The sequence below is a fragment of the Lethenteron reissneri genome, chromosome 15 (genome assembly GCF_015708825.2).
Source record: "Lethenteron reissneri isolate LAM-NWPU_2019-01 chromosome 15, ASM1570882v1, whole genome shotgun sequence".
NCBI lineage: Eukaryota > Metazoa > Chordata > Hyperoartia > Petromyzontiformes > Petromyzontidae > Lethenteron > Lethenteron reissneri.
In genome coordinates this window covers 8,008,042-8,027,578 of record NC_083793.1, presented here as the reverse complement: position 1 = coordinate 8,027,578, position 19,537 = coordinate 8,008,042, and the positions used below count along the sequence as shown (strand labels likewise).

Here is a 19,537-nt window from a genome sequence, read left to right as displayed (position 1 = left end):
AAGTAGCCATTCTAAACTCCCGCAGCACAGTGCGACACATTGTTAGAGAACGGCCTGTGATAAAGAGAGACCATGAAACGACATTTCAGAGCCCTCAAAGTCACCACTTTTATCCACACACCAGGGGAAGCACATTCTGCGAACCCTGCTGCAGAGAAATGTTCATCGCGTGGCAGTCAAACAGATCATTTATTTCATTATCACAGCTGGACATTCGCTGTCGTTGGTGACCTGGCTGAGCCCATCAGCTCACCGCACTTGAGAACTCGTTTTGAATCATAGGTGGCTCAATCCTGGACTTGAAGTCAGGGACGCCGTAGTGCCAGCGCAGTGATGAAGGAGGAACGCAGCACCAGTTCAGATATCACTCGCTGCTGAGGTTAAACCGTGGCCAGGAATTCAACTCGGGTCACCAGTAGTACTAACCATTGCATCAACACTGACAGTCACCAATAGGGTTTTATAAACATGATATGTGCGAGTTAATATATGCACATGTTTAGGAGTATATTTGTACACATGTCAGCGAGTCGTAGGCAGATTCATGATTAGTTCACGAAAGAGTTTGCGGCAACCCCATTGCAAGGCATTTGATTTTTTATTCTTGACATGTAACCTTTAACTCCCATCGTAGGAATGTATCGTGACTGCCGACTATATATTCAACATACTTCAACCGCATTAAAGTGGTTTTGTTTAAAATGGCAAACCTAATTCATGCTGAGAGGCTGTACTTTCGTTTGTAAGTGACAGGACCGTTGTGGAAAAACCGTTCACGTCTCTCTCTTGCGCTGACGAAAGGTTAAGATAATTTCTGAGGCGGGCTGATGACAAACACAAGCCAATCAATGCGGGGCCCTTTTGCAAAAAATCGTCCAATTCTAAGTGTTGAGGAATGTGAACTCAGCTCCGGCTTGCGTGCCGGTCATCCAATTCTGATGTTGCACTCACCTTCTGTTGCGAGGGAGGCATTCCGGTCAGCAAGCACAGGAAACGCTTTTGACAGTAATTGCACGATTAAAGTTGCTCTCTCGCACATAGCAGATCCTGCGCCTATTTGTCAGTCTGTGTCCGTCTTATTATTGAAAAGTGAGTTTGCCGCAATATAATTTTTCGCCAAACTATTCCATATTCAATGCCACAATGTGACGAGTTTCACGCTATCACTTTCCCTTAACACTTTTTTTTTACGTATTTCACGCGTTTATCTTTATTGTTTTTGTGCTTTGCTGTACTTCAAGAACAAAATTGCTTAAGCGTTCTTCAGCCGCAATTGACACATCATAAGTCCGCCGTGAGTCTTCTAATTGACAAGGCTTGCGGAGGCCCTCATCCAGCCGGGTGCTAGTGGTGCGCACACCCGTAATCTGCACCGTGGAGGCAAGGGTTGGTGGGTCACTCAAATTTTTTTAAACTCCCTACCCGTTGTCGTCGAGGTCACCATCTCCTGGCTTACAAGGGCATGGCAGTACAGCACGTGGATACATTTCCGGGCCACTCAGGTTTTCTCTCACGAGTATAAATGCTCGTTAATGGAGTTGGCCAATCATCCAAATATAGAACCACAGAGGTTGGGAAACGACTGGCATCAGTTTTGGCTGCCTTGCCGCTTGTCTGTAGAGTGTTTCAACAGGCACGGGGTGCCTGTTGAAACACTCTTTCTGTTGAAACACTCTTTCTGTTGAAACACTCTTTCTGTTGAAACACTCTTTCTATTGAAACACTCTTTCTCTCCGAGCGTGTACAAGAACTGCGCCCGTCCATTACAGATTCTCAATCATTATTATTGACAAATCACCCGATCTCGCTTGTAAAGCATTGCATGAATCCTCATTAGCTGTGTAATGAGTGCTTATTACACCTGCATGGCTGAGACGGGTCAGGTGCTTCACGTAGCGTTCAAAGACTCGACCGTGTCTCTTCTGCCCCCCCCCCACCCTCTCCTCGCCCAAAACTTTAACAACCAGGGCCGCCCCCAAAGGACACGAGCGCTGCGGTCGCGCTCGCACGCAGCCTCTGCCGCCCGCTGCTGCGACACCTGGCGCTGGTGTTGGTGACAATGGGGCGGCATGGTGTGCTGCTGGCGTCACGCCCGGGGGTCGCCACTCCACCGCTGCTGCAGGGAGCGCTCGGCGCCGCCACAGAGGAAGATGGGCCACGAGGAGGGCAGGTTGTGGAGTCGTCGTTGTCATCGTCATGATCATCAACAACATTGTAACTTCTTCAACGGGGGATCTGTTTTTTTCTTCTTGGTTCTTTCGGTAAAGTCACGTAGAAGGGAAATAATAAAATAATAAAAATAAAACATTATAAAATAATTCTCACGACGTTTCGGCCACAACGCAAGCAGCCGTCCTCAGGTGAAGAACAGGTCTGTCGGAAAGACAGCATCTGAATGAAACACCACCAGGCTTGGAGCGTATATTTAAGCTGGGTTGGAGGGGGAAGAGCGCCTTGACAAAATAATTTGCATATCAAGAGGAATTTAGCATATTTATGCGAATTGCAGATATGGGATTAGTCACTCCTTGGTCTGTTGTCAATCCATTGGTGGACGAAGGCTTCCACCCCACGTTGCCTCAGTCTCGTGGGGGTTGTTTGACCATACTTCATCGCGCTGTGTGTCAGTGCCGGCTGGCGAAGAGAGAGTAGATAGGGGCGGGGGGGGGAGCAGGAGCAGTTCAGTTCAGATATTCGCCACCGATGTTAACCGTTGTCAGGAATCAAATTCGGGTTAATGGGTTCATAGGACATTGCACGATACATTGTGCCACTACACCAACTCATTGGTAAAAATTTTTTTTTAACTAAATCTCTTCTACCATTGTTGGGTTTTGTTATTCTTATTTATCACAGCAGTATACATTTTCCATGCTTATACTTATAAAGGTTCATGTTTGACTTCAGAACAGTCGATACATTAATTGGAATGTCTAATCTATGTCAGGTGCGTGACTTTGGACACATTCGCAGATGTTCTGATCGACGGGTGCCCCGGGCTGTGTTGTGCCACAGGTGGCGGTGATGCGGTGCGTGCATTACCCGGCGCTGCCCGTGTGTGCCGGAGACATCCTCAGCGTGTCTGGGGCAGGAGACAGGTGAGCCCGCCACTACCGTCACCACCACCGACAAATATCTCCATTAAGAGCCTTTTTAACAGACTGTTTAGGCAAGTGCTGCTCGCGGGACCCTAAGAAGGCCGGCACGGCACACACACATGACGGGGTGGGTGTCCAGCACCACGCTCGACCACCTTTGTCTCCCCGGTGTTGACGCTTACACAGCGTTCCAGGTACTCATTTTAGGCTGAATCGACCCAGGGCTGGCCCCAGCACTGGTTCAGATATTCATGACTGATGTTGGCCGAGAACGGGAGTCGAACCTGGATCGCAGGGTTCGTCGCGCTGTGTGCTGACCACTGCACTACCGCGTCATCCACCGCCACCCCTCGCACGCTACCACTACGGCGTACACGCAGCGTGGAGGCCACTCTGCACACTGTGCCTATGCCCAACACTTCTACTCCGCACGTGCTGCTGGCCAATATCTGCCAGGCCACCGTATGTCCAGTGAGTAACAAGGTTAGGTTGGGCGTTGATTATTTGACTAGACGCCATGTGTACGTTGTTAACCGGCCAGGAGCGAGCGGCTGGTATTCCGAAGGTCATGAGTTCAAATCCTAGTTGGGGGTTAACTCAACCCATCATCCGTCTGGGGGTCGATAAAATAAATACCAGTGATGGGGAAGTCAACAGTGGTTTTCCTATGGATAGGCTCACCCCCCCCATCACAGGAATGCTGGGATTTCAACCACTTTGACTCAGTGCTGTAAATGAGAAATGAGCACCAGTGCCTCAATGCTTATTTGAACAGGAAATCGCTTGTTTACGTTGTGAAAAGTTGAAATTGGTATTTAAGCGAATGGTGTCGTACTCTCGGTAATCTTTCTGGGACGTGCGTGCGGAGTCGGACCACGCTCAGCAGCCGCAGCGAGGGGCTGACTGATGACTTCGCTCTGCAGTGCCAAGTAGCCCGCATTCCTCTCCTCGACAGAGGCTGCAACCGGGTACCCGATACCCATACCCTACCCGATACCCGGCTACCCGTACCCGGCCGGATACGGGTACGGGTTCCCGTTTGCGACCCTGGTGCGGCCGGGTATGAGTACGGGTAGACCGTGAGTCACTGGTGAGTAACTGTTTGTCACTCATTTCCCAACGTCTTGTCTCTTCTCACAATTCAAGTTCCTAGAATCAACCCACCCACGACTGCAACATGGCTTCATCCCAGAGGTCGCAATCAGGTACCCGATACCCGTACCCTACCCGTACCCGGCCGGGTACGGGTAGGGTACGGGTACGGGTACGGCCGGGTACGGGTACGGGTACCCGTTTGCGACCCTGGTGCGGCCGGGTACGGGTACGGGTAAGGAATCAAAACCCGTTTGCGACCTTTGCTCCTGGGTATCGCCACCGCTGTTTACAGCTGGGGCCCTACGGTGCCACTGCCGCCGGCAATCCGAAACGGGTTGCTGCAAGGTTTGATGGCAGCACCAACTCTGCCGTGCATCGTTTTTTATTTTGCGCACTTTTTCTAAGCGGTTTGCCTTTGGGTGCCTGCTTCAGACATTGCCCCAATGCAACCGTCAAGATGCCTTTCACTGAAAGAAACGTGCAGATAATTTAGGCGACGTTTCATTTTTGTTATGGCGACAGAGAATAGCGGACCGGGAAATGAGGTGCCCTGCAAATGTTCGTTTGCTCATATAATGTGCTCTCTTAAGACATCTGACATTCGTGTTGAATAAACAAGCAAATGATATTTTAGCTCCAAAAAAAATCCATTTCAAACAAATCACCAGCATGCGTTTAGAGATTTTATTATGTTTTCTTTCCCTCTTTGATGACGAAACATGATGACACACAGCCTGGCCGCCTCACTGCCTCAACGCATGCCGCCGCAGCGCTCGGACTTGCGCCAATGCACATGGTGACGTTGAAGGGTTAGCGCGACGGCGATCAGATGCAAGGGCGCCCCTATGTTGCGCCATGGCGCAGGTGGCCCCACCTCCGTGCCGAGCAGGACACGTGGTTTCATCGGTTGTGTGCTCAGTGCTTTTTCCTGTGCGCGGCGCGCGAAACAGACCCGCTCACACGCATCCTATTCGTGCCAGCAGCTGACAGAGCAGCCACTGCGGCTTTTCTCAGGCACACTGCACGTAGAAATGTTTGCCTGGCCTAATATTTACATGCATTTTCTGATAATAATTGACTGCATTCTTGACAAGGGTGTTCCTGATTTATGTTCAGAGGGAAATGTTGCTGTATTTAAACAGTGCCCTTGCTTAGCTGTGAAAAGAAATAGAACAATACCCTGCGACCCGATAACACATAACAACGAGGTTTGCTATGGCATCTGCAATCATTGTTTTGTGTGTTCAATTACGCGATATCTCATGAATTATTTTTTTCAAAGCTGATTTCTCAAATGAGCATTGAGGTGGTACTCATATCCTGTTTACAGCCTTGGGACAGTGGTTAAACTTCCACATGTCTATGAATTACTCTTTGGTTCTTTCGGTAAAGTCACTTAAAAAATAAAATAATAGAATATGACGTTTCGGTTGCAACACAAGTAACCATCGTCAGGTAAGAATGAATGATAAAACACAGACACGGGAACAGCATAGGCAGACACACACGCAGAGCGAGACACACACCAAGACAAACATGTTTTATCATTTATCCTTACCTGATGATGGCCGCTTGGGTTGCAACCGAAACGTCGTATTTTATTGTTATTTTATTTTATTTTCTACGTGACTTTACCGAAAGAACCAAAGAGTAATTCCTGCAGTCACGAAAGCTTCGAATCTAATGTGTATGAATCTTACCTACAAAACAAGCACTGTTGACCTCACCACAAAGTGGTGCCTACTTTATCAACTCCAGAGGGATGATGGGCTGAGCCAACTTCCAAGCAGAATTTTAACTCGCAAACCTTTCCGATTATGAGCGACTCCCTCTACCGCTGAGCCACCTCCAATTTGCACGGTTAGCTACATACGGTGCGAAAGAAGTTCAAAGACGTTCACCTGGCTGGATTAAAATAAAGTACTAACAATAATAATTCTTCACTTAATAAAGAAAGCCTGCCTCATTAAGTCTCAAGGTCACTTTTAAGAAGGATCCTACATTGGGACTTTTCCTCAACTCAATAGTGAGTAAAGCACACCCTATATAAGCACAGCACTGATGTCAGCAGTACATCCTTACATTACATTGTGAGGGTTAGGTAAAAACCAGAATAACTGAGAAAACCAACGCCTATGAGAAATTAATATAAAAAAAATGTCACACGGACCGGTCCAGAACCCATTTGCTGTACTGTCATCTTGCAGCCACCTTGCAGCGCTGAAGGCTGGGATTTGCACGGCGTATGAGTCGTCTGCATTATTGATCACCTGACCTCAGATTGTTGCACTCCAGTCACGCATCCCCTCATACGGCAATATGTTTTAACCGGAAGGTCACGTTGTTTAGACTAAGTGTAGGATGTGTGTTGCGCAAAAGCATTCCCGTAAAACTTGAGGGTACTTTTTGCCGGATTTTCCTCACACTTCATCAACTTCTCGGCACTGAGCTTACAGCGATGTCTGCAATGGTGTCTCACCAACCCTGAGTCAGGAGCTGACTCTCTTGCAGGCAAAACAAACAGCGTTTTTTCGAACTCGCCTCTATGGCACAAGCACCGTGACTCATTGCACGCAACTTTTTTTTTATTTTTCTTGCTCCACACTGGCTAAGCCGCGGCATTAAAATTGTTTCTGTTCACCAGCGCTCAACGTAACCCACACTGGCCGTTGTGGTCAGACAGCACCCTTGACAAATGATGGTTGATTGAGTTTCTGCGGACGATTATGATGGAATTAGTGGATGTTGATGATAGAGCTGTGGTAGTGGATGATGATTATCGTTATTGATGATGATGGAGCTATGATGGTGGATGTTGATGATGGAGTTTGTATCAGCGGATGATTGTGACGATTGAGTTGGTGGTATTGGATGATCATCATGATTATCGCGGAATTGGTGGACAACGATGATGATAATCCCTCATTTTGCGGTGTATTTTCTTCCGACAGCCTGGTGGCAGGTGTGATCGCGGGGCTGCTCGCACAGAGGGATCTCGACTCGTGCGTGAGAATGGGGCTCATCGCCGCCTCCATCTCCCTCCGGTGTCACGATGCTGTTCCACCATCGCTGCAGATGAATTCCCTGGAGCAGCAGAGCCTCGGTGCACTGCAGTGGCCCCGACCCACGTACTACAACGAGGAGCTGTAACACTTTCAAAATCGTTGATTAGGAACCAAAATGCAGAGCAATTCTCTGCATGGAATTTTACAATCAGTGCCTTAAGCTTGACGACAATCTTACACAGTGTTACATTTTTTATCTCTGGGGTTAGGGGGGCGGGGGGAAGGATTTACAGTGTTACAATTATAAGTTGTGATGGTATACGTGAGAGTGGTGCTCAAAAAGCTTTGGGAATGGATGAGATCCCAAAAAATAACATTTTAAATGTGATTATAGTGCTGTATGAAACTTCAACCACCTTTATATGCTAAAAAACCCGACGTGTAAAAAAACTATCTATCGATTCATTGATTAATATTGATTCTTAATACTACATTGCATTCATCATGATAATAACGTGTAAGAATCAATACTTTTAAAATGATATGTATGTTGTATGCAATGGGAACATGGGGGCGGATCTGTGGTGCAATCGTTAGCGCACTGCACTCTGGACCAGGTTGATCTGAGTTGATTCTCGGCCACGGTTAACATTGGTGGCACGTTCTGAACCTCCCCCTTCACCAACCCACATTGACCAGTGTGATGAAGTGCTGTCTAACAACCACCAAGACTGACACGGCTTGGGGAGACCATCCATCTGTGGCTTAAAGGGATGCACATTCATGGGTTACATGACCCCCCTGCGGATACCAGTGGCCCGCTACATTCAACTCTGTGCAAAAACTTCTTTCAGAATCGAATCGTGTCTCCGAAACGTTCATCAAATCACCGTGGGGGAGGGCAGGAATTTGAATCGTTTTCACGCCTACAATTAGCACAACACATTCGTCAATGCCACAGTTCACTTTCAGCAGTTCTGCTAAGTGTGCGGCATTAAGTTGTGAGCGTGCACTGATTTGTTAATATCTCGAGCCCAAACGTGTTGCCTGGCCGCCGCCACCGTGCGTGCAGCGTAGCCGCGTCATCGCCAGTGCCTGGATGGGCGCGGTGCACCCGGCTTCGAGTGCGGCACCGACAAAACAGCGGTGCCAGTTTGCCAGAGCCCTCCGTCGTGGGCCCGTCGCCTTACCCGCATTTGCCGTGACTGGTTCACGGCACTGGGTCATTCAGCCAGGTTGCCCCCACTTTGAAATTATTCATTGTCGCCCACCGTGTGTGTTCAAATCTTGACTGAGAGCTTTCGCGGCTGCAGGAATTCACATTCTTTGGGTCTTTCGGTAAAGTCACGTAGATTGGTTGAAAGAAAATAACAAAAAACTACGACGGTCATCATTAGGAGGAAAAAAAAAAGTCGTTGTTTTTAGTTATTTTTTGTTATTTTCTTTGAAGCTATCTACGTGACTTTACCGAGAGACCCAAAGAATACGTATGCATTCAGGCGTGTTGCACCTATGATCAAATCGCCTGCAATGCGCCCCATCCCGTCACATCTCTGAATCTAAGCGCCAATTTGTGCCGGGATAGTGCTTGGATGGGAGAACCACCGAGCACAAATAGGTCATCATCGGGGCTGCACAGTGCATTGTATGGCGGTGTTGTGATGCTCTCACGTCAGTTTTGCCCGACGCCACCAACGTGGTGAAGTAGGGTCAAATAACCCTAATGACATGTCGATGGCCTCATCCAGCAGTGGATTGGCAGGGCTGTACGCATGACGTAGGCGTGGTGGAGCACTGTTCCTCAGTTTGTGTGCTCTCCGTACATCGCTCGCTCCCACGAGCGACCGAATATCATGCACATTTGCGTCTCACTTGTGAAGAAAGGCAGCCTGAAAGAAGCCAAATACTAATGTAACACTAATGTTTACCAAGGGTTCTGCAACTTGAGGTGTTGTCTTGGAACATTAAGAGGACTAGAGAAACAAACTTTGCTTTGGAGATTTCTTACACTTCTTACAGTATGCAGATTTTGTTTACAACACTATTGCCAATGCAACGGTTATGTGCCTTGTATTCCTGAGACTTAAAATTGTATTTTCAACTTATCCCTATGCAGTATTTCTTGACCTATAAGCAAAATTGCTCGTCTTGAGAATCAATGCAATATAATTCTTTAAAAGCTGTGAATTGTAATGTACCAACCTAAGTGTGAAGGTTGTTATTTTATTATATTGATTGTGTTTAATGGTGACGTGTTTAAATGAAGGCAAATATACATCTGAAGCACAAATGACTGTAATCTAATTATCTAATAACACGGGGAGATTTCCTTGAAATAAATGTGAAAACAATTTCAACGACGTATTAGTTTCATTTTTTTTATTAACAACAATGTCATCTTCTTGGTTCTTTCGGTAAAGTCACGTAGAAGGGAAATAATAAAAGAATAAAAATAAAACATAAAAAAATATAATTATTTTCCCTTCTACGTGACTTTACCGAAAGAACCAAGAAGATGAATCCCTGCAGTCACGAAAGCTTTAAATCGAAACAACGTCCTTTATTTATAAAAAGAAAAAAGCGTCACTGAAACTCGATTACTTTATTTCTTGGCAGGGGCCCTCCTACATTATCGGGTTGTTTGGACAATCCTATTAATAAGTGTCCGGCTTGTCGGAGGAAACCGGAGCACCTGGAGAAAGACCGCGTGAATAGGGGACAGCACCCAAGGCTCTGCACAAATGAGGTTGGCAATCTTTTTGCCAACCCTGCAAACCGGGGCGACTTTTAAGAGTTTCGCAAAAGTGTATTGTCCACCAGCCCTCGCCTCCAAAGTCTTGAATCACAAGTTGTAACCCACCACAGATGACAAAAATCTCCACTCATCAATTACACTGTCCTAAAGAGAGATATAAAAAAAATATTAAAAGGAATCCGCGATGTTTCGGGCAATGGGCCCATCGATTAGCGCGGTTGGCTACGTGCGGTGCGACAGAAGTTCAACAACACACATCGCAGCAGAGAGACCACTGCAGCAATACATTCAAGAACACTTCGTGGATTTTTTTCAACTGAATATTTTTTTACTGAACTTTGTGAGATTTTTTTTTTTTTGGAAGCAAGCAAAACCCTGCGTGCCCCCTGCACAACGCGGTTGGCGTGTCCATCTCGGAGCTCGACTTCAAACGGGGGTCACAAGCTGTCACAACCGCCAACGCCGCCCTCCCTCCCTCCCTCGCCAGCGTTCGAATCGGTGTGCTCCGTTAGCGAGCGCGCGTCTTTTGGCTCCGCAAATTACACCTGTGGTTCCGCACGTTCCCCGGCCACACATCACGCGATTTCAAAGAACCAAACAAGCTCCCCGTAGCCAGGCAACCGCGGCATAACACGTGTGAACGTATGACTTAAAAAAAATTCTCTCTCGCTAAAATTAAATAAAAACCCCACCCTGCACTTTGTGTGTTCCCTAGCTGTGCATTAGCTGGAAAATGTGCTCAAGGAGTCCGAACCACTGCATCACTTCTTGACCGTTCATTGACACCACCACCCCCCACGCGCCTCGCTGCGGCATTTCGACACGGTGGTGCACCGCTGGTGATAAAGATGTCCAGGAGCATGCCTTCATCCCCCCACCCCACCCCACTCCCACTTTACTAGCGACTCAAATCACATTGGGGTTGTGGCAACAGCAGATTGGGGTCTTTTTTGTTGTTGCGTGGGACCCTGCATATGACAAATAAGTGTGTGTGGGTGATGTGAGTCGTGGTTAGGCGGGGGGGGGGGGGTGTGTGCACGTATATATACGCGGTATTAGAGAGGGTATATGATGCTGGTCTGAATCACGGAGCTCCGGCTTGTTTCTGCAGCAGCGGTAGCACCAGCGGTTGGTCATCACGAAGTGCTGTCCTTGAGGATTGTGTCAGGTCCATCAGGTGAGTGTTACAGACTGGCAAGGATTGTGGATATTTCAGATTATTTTAGGCGTACTCATGAACATTTGTGTCAGTGTTAAATTGGTCCGAATTTTTGTATTTAGTAATTTTAGTCAAAAAGTGTTGCGAACAAAAACCTGGGAATTTTAAAGAGTTTTGCGTGTTGAATTTCAATCAAGCTTGTAGATATCATTCAGTTATTAGTTAAGTCTAAATAGATCAGTAGATAATGTCTCTTTCATATACGTATCTATCTCTCCACATAAAAAATGAAAGTATATTTTACACAGCCCATCAGCCCCACGTCCTTCTGGTAATGGGCAATTTCAGCAACATTTCATTACTAACAGCACACTGATGACCTGCCAGATGTTATAGACAATGAACCTCTCTTTAAGATATGGGTCTCTTAGTCTAGTCGACTAAAGTAATTAAAAGATATACTTCAGTCCACTCTTCAATTATTCAATGTTAGTGCACGTGTTCCCCCAGTTTTATCAGGTCACCAAATTGGTGAACTCAATAACTGTCTTCTATGGCTAATTGCCATTGTTAGGACTTCCTCTGCGTGCTGCAGTCTATAACGTTACAAAATTACAGTATATTCGTCTGCATCTTGAGCCTAGTTAATTTATGTCTCGTCACGTTCAGTCAAGCGTGAGTCTTTGCTGCGGAGTCACGGGCATCGTCAAGCCCTATGATGTTCGTCCAGTCAGTCAGTCAAATACGAAATAATTAAAACCTCAATGACGAAATGTTTCCCGTTGATAATATCACAAGTAATGTTTAAACCGTTTTGCTGTGCTGAATTTCAATATTTTTCATTTTAAAATAAGGCGAATGGTAGATATCTGCTGTTAAGTCGATGGCCCGTGATGGGGATTGTAGACGAAAGGCCACTGACCACTAACATCCGGTGAAACAGAAGTTTTTGCGTTACATTCCTGACTCTACTGATGATCCGCAGAAGGTCAAAACGATGTCAGTGTGTTTACACAAATGGGTGATTAATTTAAGTCTTACTCTAAAAGACTGAACCTTATTTTATTTTTACGCGGTTTTTATCGAGGAGAATGCGCTTTAATGTGACATGTTTGAAATATCTAAATATCTGTATTGCAATCTATTGACCTACACATATAGCATACGTACATACATAAACTGCATCTGCAACCAAGTGGGAACTCATTAAGACCAGACTCATTTGCAACTAATACTCGGATATATTGCTTGACATTATTACCCATACTGTCTCTGATTTATAAACATCTTTAAAATGTTGAAATAACAATAATACTGGAAATACATTCTAACAATATCACAACGAATTAAACTCTGTTTAAAATTATATGATATTCGTGCATATGGGGAATATATTCAGGACCTAAAATGTCAGTATGTTGAACTTCCTTCACACCGTACGTAGTCAACCGTGCTAAACGCCAATGTCGAGGTCTGCTATACAAATACGGTACATTATTATAAATATACATTACTGCTTTATACATATGCATTGCTATAATAACGCACGTAACATCACATCCATTGCGGCAACCGCGTAAGTACATTGTTGCGTCGTTCACCCTACGCCACCCGACGCAGCCAATTAATAAAGTCGTCACTTAAACAAACGTGCCAATCGATGACTGTTGAAGAGCTGTAATAGATTGTTAAATTCACTTCTTTTTTACAACATGTAACAAATAGGTTACGACGTTTCACTGGTAGTAGTTACAAGCTGCATCATAAGGCAGTTGCCACATTTGCAGCGGACATTATTAACTGTGGGTGTACGCGATTGATCCGAAATCAATTATCAATTATATTGATCGCGAAAGCATACGTATTTATGTATCCAACGTTTGAATATCATTGATCACGAACAACTGGCATTGCTCATCACGCTGTGTGTATAATTTCACCGGTGACAATTATCGTTCACCTCTCTATCGGCAGGTGACGGGTGTCGAACCGTCGTTGACTTTCAAGGTGATGTGGCAGCTGGAGCAGCAGCGCGCACAGAGACGCCTGGTCCCATCCCCCATGTGCGCTCTTCTCATCCTGACGGTGGCGGTAACGGTGGCGGCGGCGTCGATTCCTCAGCATGACGACGACCAGCACCACCACCACAAACGTGGTGGCTCGGGCAGGGTCGAGCAGCCACAGCTACAGCCGTTGTCAGCTCCTCCACCTTTGGCGGCGCGCAGCCGGGCGAGCGGCCCAGACTCGGGACCCGGGATGGCGCAAAGTCGCTCCTTGCATGTTCCGCGTCGAAGTCGGCAACCCAACCACCACCAGCAGCAGCAGCAGCAACTTCGAATGGACTACGAAGAGGACCAAGTAGCCCCGAGGGAGCTCGGCTTCGCACCGAGCAGCAAGCACCATGGAGGGTTTAACACGGACGGGGTAACGAGCGTGTTCGTGTCGTACCTTGCACGTGCGTGAATTGAATGCGTAATTGCGCGTTGGTGGCTAGAGCTGCTGCTGTGCAGAGTTCGAATAGAATTGAGATACAATGATAGTTGGTGTGTAGGTGGTGCTGGATGGATTGCCGACATCGCATGACTATGTTGAACTTCTCTCGCACCGTACGCAGGCAACCGTGCTATTCGGAGGTGCAGGGAAAGGAAACCAAACTAAACACGTAAATAAATAAGTTTTTTTATTTAGATTTAAAAGCGCGCAGCTTCAGTGGCTTCCTAATATCGGAAGGAGGAGCGTGCCAGACGGCCGCAGAAGCGCGTCTGAAAGCGCGCGATGCGGTGACTTCATCCAGCAATGGATTGATCGTGGCTGATAATGATGATAATAAATTGATAATCATGATGGGAGAATTTGACGATGATAATTTTGATGACGAAGATGACTTATTTTTTTATGATTACTTGATGTAAAGATGTTGACGATTTCATAATTGTTGCGAAGTTTTGATTACAATTAATATTTTATAGTTACATCCAGTAAAATCACACGACATTGTCAAACGCATTGCAACCGAATGCGTTGTGGTGTTTATTAAGTATATTTTTTCATACCCGATCTTAAAGAGGCGAATTGAAATTCTAGCCGGGGCGTGACTCGGCCCATTATTCCCAGTGGTCGGTAAAACGACTACCGCTGTCCGATGGATGCACACAGCCCCGCCATATGAATGTGGAATTTCCACCACTGTCTCGCGCGCTTTTAAACAGGAGAGAAGCAGCACACCGATGCTCATTTGAGCAGGGAATCACTCTTATCGAGGTCCCAGGTCTCGTGGCTAATGAGTGTTCTCCATGCAGGACCGGATGAAGGCGTGGGCGCTTTCGGGGCTGCAGCTTAGGGGCCTCCCCCAGTTATTTCATTTGTGAATGCTGAATTGTATTCGTTGTTAGCCTTGTAAAAAATACATTGTACTGTTTGGTTCTTTTGGTAAAGTCACGTAGGTAGCAAATTAATAGATCACTACGTTTCGATCGCAATACAAGCAACCTGATGGCGATTGCTTGTGTTGCGATCGAAACGCCGTGATCTATTAATTTGCTATCTACGTGACTTTACCGAAAGAACCAAAGAGTATGGATTCCTGCAGTCGCGAAAGCTTCAAATCAAAATATTTTTTTTATTTTATTTTGTTTTCCTTTTGAAAATATTACTGGGCGGCTCGCAGTCACCGTAGCCCATGTGGGCGTACAAAATGTTAAATCCGGCCCTGTCTCCATGTCTCCGTGAGCGCAGTCCGCGTGTGCCGAGGTGGAGGGCAGGCCTTGTGACCGGGCAGCGCAGTGCGGGGGCTGCTACGGCCTGTACACGTGCTCTCACCTGCTCGGCGGCACGTGCACGCTCAAGAGTGTGTCGAGGAACATCGGTGAGAGGGCCTACACTTGCGTGACCATGATTATCATCACCGTCGTCGTCATCATCATCATCATAACATTCATCCACTCCCACACTTTAAGATGTTTCTTGTTTCTAGATTTGAAGCTTTCGTGACTGCAAGGATTCATATTCTTAGGTTTTTTCGGTAAAGTCACGTAGGTAAAAAATTAAAATTAATAAAAAGTAAAATAAAATAAAAATCACGACGTTTCGGAGGCAACACAAGCTTCCGTCTTCAGGTGGAACCGTCACAGCCACGACAGCTGTATCAAGTAAATGAGAGATTACAAGAGCTACCACTCCGTATATATAATGGTTGAAGAGGGGAAGGGCCAAGCACGGCACACTTTTTTCATGTTTTTCTTTGTTGCGGTTGCACCCGATTCAAGAGCCGAATGGCTCACAGGGCTATATACCAAATAAATGAAACTGAAGCGTCGTCATCATAATTTTCATTAGTATCCACGATCACCAACTTCGTTGCCATTACTCAACTTGGGTTACACATGGCACCAATCATCGCCCCTTACTGGCAGACTAATGCCCGCTTGCAGGCCAGGTACTGAGTTACCTTGTGCCCTCTTGGAAAGCTGCCACTGGTGGTGCCCCCTTTCATTAGTGTTGAGATGAAACGTCATGTCAGTCGTTTGTTGCGTATAAAGCGTTTCTAGACTCAGCAGCGTCGAGGGCACGATATAAAAAAAAATATTGTAGAATTTATCATAACAATCATCCACTATAACCAACTCCTGAATCATCGTCATCACGTTCACCAACTCCATCCGTCATTAGTTTATTGCTATTAGCGCTGAGCAGCTGAAATAGCCACTATCATCAAACGCAGCGAAATTATGGTCAAGAGCACTAATCATCATCATCAGCAGCAGCAGCAATATCATCGTCATCATCCGGGAGACTAATGCCCATTTGCAAGAAGCCGGTGTGCTGAGTCCGTACACATTTTTGCTACACAGGAACAACAGCTGAAGCGAAGGGTGGGGGGGTGGTCTCTCTAGGCAAGACTGCATTCAGAAAGACATCGGAATGGTTGACGTGAGATGTCATGATGTAAGGTGCTATGAGTTGTTGCGGCATTTCAGCAAGCACCCTACAAGTACATGCAGATCCGTACGTATCCTTAGCATGATCATCATCAACAGCAGCAGCACTATACGTAATCCTTGTTCTTCCATATGACGGGAAAAGCTTGGATGGGATGTCACGTTTTGGCCGCCCACTTAATGGTTTCCTGCGCTGCTAAGTGGAGAAATGCAGCGCCTCCCGCGACAGCTCTCAAAGGGCATGATCATCAGCAAGTCAATTAGTATGTATCTCAGAGGAGAGTATCTGACATGAGTCAACGTGCGTGCAATTATAAATATGTTTGTACCTGAATTGGCGAGCACTGGGCATTTTGCGCATTGACCAGTTTCATAAGGACCAGTTTCATAACCCTGATTAGGAGAAAGCAAGGCTTACAACAAGCGCAGTCACACGGAATGACAAGGGGCCGTCCAAAAATGACGTCACGCACCTGGGGGGGGGGGGGGGGGGTCAGACATTTGTGACGATGTGTGACGGGTTTGAGAATTGTGACGTCACATCAAAATGCGCAACTTTAAATAAATATAGACAACACGTTCTACTTAATTAAATAGACTTTTTTAATACATGTTTCTCCTACAACATCAGAGTGCAGCGCCACATTAAATACGCACTACAATAATATTAGTTTAAAGCGATTTGAAGCATGTTTTTTTTTGGGGGGGGGGGGGGGACAGAGCTTTGTGACGTCATATTTGAGGGGGGGGGTCTGACTTTTTGTGACGCCGCGTGACGAGGGGGGAGGGGGTAAAAAATCGTCCAAAATCGCGTGACGTCGTTTATGGACGGTCCCCAATCACATTTTGACTAAGTTAAATCGAGCACTGTTAAACCCTAACCCGCAACGACACACCCCAACTATCTCGTGCATCGGTGCATGGCGAGACAAGATGATATATAGATTGTTTTCGGTAAAGTCACGTAGGTAAAAAATATAGAATAATAATACAATAATAATAAATGAAAATAACTAAATTAAATTACTGGGGCAGTTACACTTGATGGCGGATGCTTGTGTTGCTTCTGAAACGTCGTGATTTAATTTAGTTATTTTCATTTATTATTATTTTATTATATTCTTTTTTTACCTACGTGACTTTACCGAAAAAACCTAAGAGTATGAATCCTTGCAGTCACGAAAGCTTCAAATCTAGAATAATATGTACAGCAGAATATTGCAATTCGCACACCTGTTTGATGTCACGCGATCCCGCCGTTAAACATCACACCTGCAGAATAAATTGACAAAATAACAATGTTTGCTCATTGAGCTTCTCGTGGTATGTTTGGTTGTAATTCAAGAATTCTAATTACTTGCCGTAGCGAAAACAAAACCACATGGAATGCGCTAGATTCCGTCAGACGTTGAATGCTCAGCACAGATTTAAGGTGAGTGTGCCTGGATGGGCGATGTCCATGAATAACACATTGTGTGCAGCAGAGGGCAGTGCTGCAAAGTATTGTTCTGTACTCCCCGCACCTATCAGCATGGTTACGTATGATCAAATACGCCCTCTGACTGCGCGGCATAGAGGCCCTCATCCAGCAGTGGATTGACAAACGGGCCGTGCATGTACATCGTGATTACTAAATGTGTTGCGTGTTTTGCCTTTTTGAAGTCGTAATGCTTGAGTGCCAAATGAAGAGAGACCCCAAATTAAGCTCCGAGTTTTTGTGCACTCATTATTGACTGGGCTCAGACCGTCAACTCTAAGCAATTGTTGAACCGAGTTTAAACACATTCCTTGCGGAGGGAGCTGGTAGGAACGTTGGGTTGCTCGGTCAATGGCCAGGGTCAACGGCGGCGTGGTGTATTCCGCAAATATGCCCGACTGTGAGGGCGGGCACAAGCCGGCGTGAGTAGGTTAAACGTTGAGTTCTATAAGTGCACCACGGGAGGACCAGCCCCTCCCCACCCAGCCCCACCCCTCCCACCCCCCACCCAGCCCCACCCTACCCCTCCCTCCCCACCCAGCACCTCCCTGCACGACGGACGGACACCATAATCCCCTGTGGGCTGGTGTAACCAGCAGGTTCCTACCAGTATCACAGATTGGTTGAACCCTGGAATCAAACTCGGGACCTCAACAGTGCTGGTCCAGTGGTCTGGCTCTTGAGCCACCCAATCGCTTCTAATGTACAGGGCGGTCCAGATATCTTGTGACCACCAATTCTCCAAAAAGTCACGTCGATATAAAAAAAAACATTCTATCTACATGACTTTACCGAAAGAACCATAGAATATGAATTCCTGCAGTCACGAAAATGTTAAGTCAAAATTGTATTCTCTAAAACTTTATATATTTTAAAGATTTATTCAAAACAGAAATGAATATGCAATGGCAACACTAAAATGAGAGTTCACTTAATTTGGGGCCACAAGACATCTGGACCAAGCTGTACATTCAATACGTTACTGTGAAGACTCACGCTAAAGCAACACAGCGGTTACGTGCGAGGCTGTTAAGTATTATGTGGCTGATGACTGATTCTGATGTCCTGCAGGTGCGTTCCGGGCGAGTTTGCGCGGCTCATCGCACATCCTTCACAATCACAGGAGGCAGCGCACGAACAACAGCAACCGTGAAAAGCAGTAGCCGGATGCAACACAGCCCTGCAGAAGACATGCCACCCTATTTAAGCCATTACATAGAAGGGAAGTAATAAAATAATAAAAATAAAACATAATAAAACAATTCTCACGACGTTTCGGCCACAACGCAAGCAGCCGTCCTCAGGTGAAAACCAGGTCCGTCGAGGCGACAGAGTCTGAATGAAACAGCACACGGGCTTAGAGCATATATATAAGCTGCGCCCAGCTTATATATATGCTCTAAGCCCGTGTGCTTCCCTTCTACGTGACTTTACCGAAAGAACCAAGAAGATGAATCCCTGCAGTCACGAAAGCTTTAAATCGAAATCCATTACATAGAATTATAAACATCTGTACGAGAGCTTTATCGTATGCTGGTCAATGGCAAGCCTCGTGAATCAAAGTCCACGATTTCATGGATTAACCGGACGTCTAATTTGTCTTTTAAGCTGGACAATATGCATACGTTTTGATAGGAGAAACATGCGGTACATTAAATTAAATCGTTCTTGGGTATATTCCTCTTGGGTGTCTGCAAGCTTCCAGCACCTGACAGTAGAAATGTTTAACAAGGTATGAACTAATTGGGGTTTCTTTTTGGATTTGATTTTGAAGGTACACCAATTTGTCGTTAAAAAACTGGCATACCTACAAAAAATAAATTATTAATTATATTGGTCGTGCAAGCCTACGTATACAATTAAACGGTGCACTGTTGTCAGTCGCCAAAACTTTATAATTTACTGCCATTTTTGTGAATCCACTGCAGAATATCTCCAACACGTGCCGGCCATAGCCAGGAATTTAACTTTTTAAAAATGTCTTGATTCATAGCGTCGTTCGCGAATCACC

General features: G+C 46.0%; 2 protein-coding genes across 3 annotated transcripts in view; both read left to right on the top strand.

Annotated features, from left to right (window-relative positions):
* Nucleotides 1-9,539, top strand: part of LOC133342659 (uncharacterized) — a 30,149-nt gene extending 20,610 nt beyond the window's left edge. For both annotated transcript variants that reach the window (XM_061551966.1, XM_061551967.1), the window contains exons 17-19: nt 1,968-2,170; nt 3,016-3,098; nt 7,145-9,539. In XM_061551966.1, coding sequence (XP_061407950.1) covers nt 1,968-2,170; nt 3,016-3,098; nt 7,145-7,343 — 485 coding nt within the window. In that variant the 3' untranslated portion in view covers nt 7,344-9,539. The remainder of the gene's footprint in view (nt 1-1,967; nt 2,171-3,015; nt 3,099-7,144) is intronic.
* Nucleotides 9,540-11,035: 1,496 nt separating this feature from the next.
* LOC133342516 (uncharacterized) lies at nt 11,036-18,742 on the top strand. The gene is made up of 4 exons (XM_061551668.1): nt 11,036-11,130; nt 13,087-13,536; nt 14,848-14,977; nt 18,598-18,742. Exons 2-4 carry the CDS (start codon nt 13,123-13,125, stop codon nt 18,687-18,689), a joined length of 636 nt encoding a protein of 211 aa, XP_061407652.1. The 5' UTR covers nt 11,036-11,130; nt 13,087-13,122; the 3' UTR covers nt 18,690-18,742.
* Nucleotides 18,743-19,537: the final 795 nt, after the last annotated feature.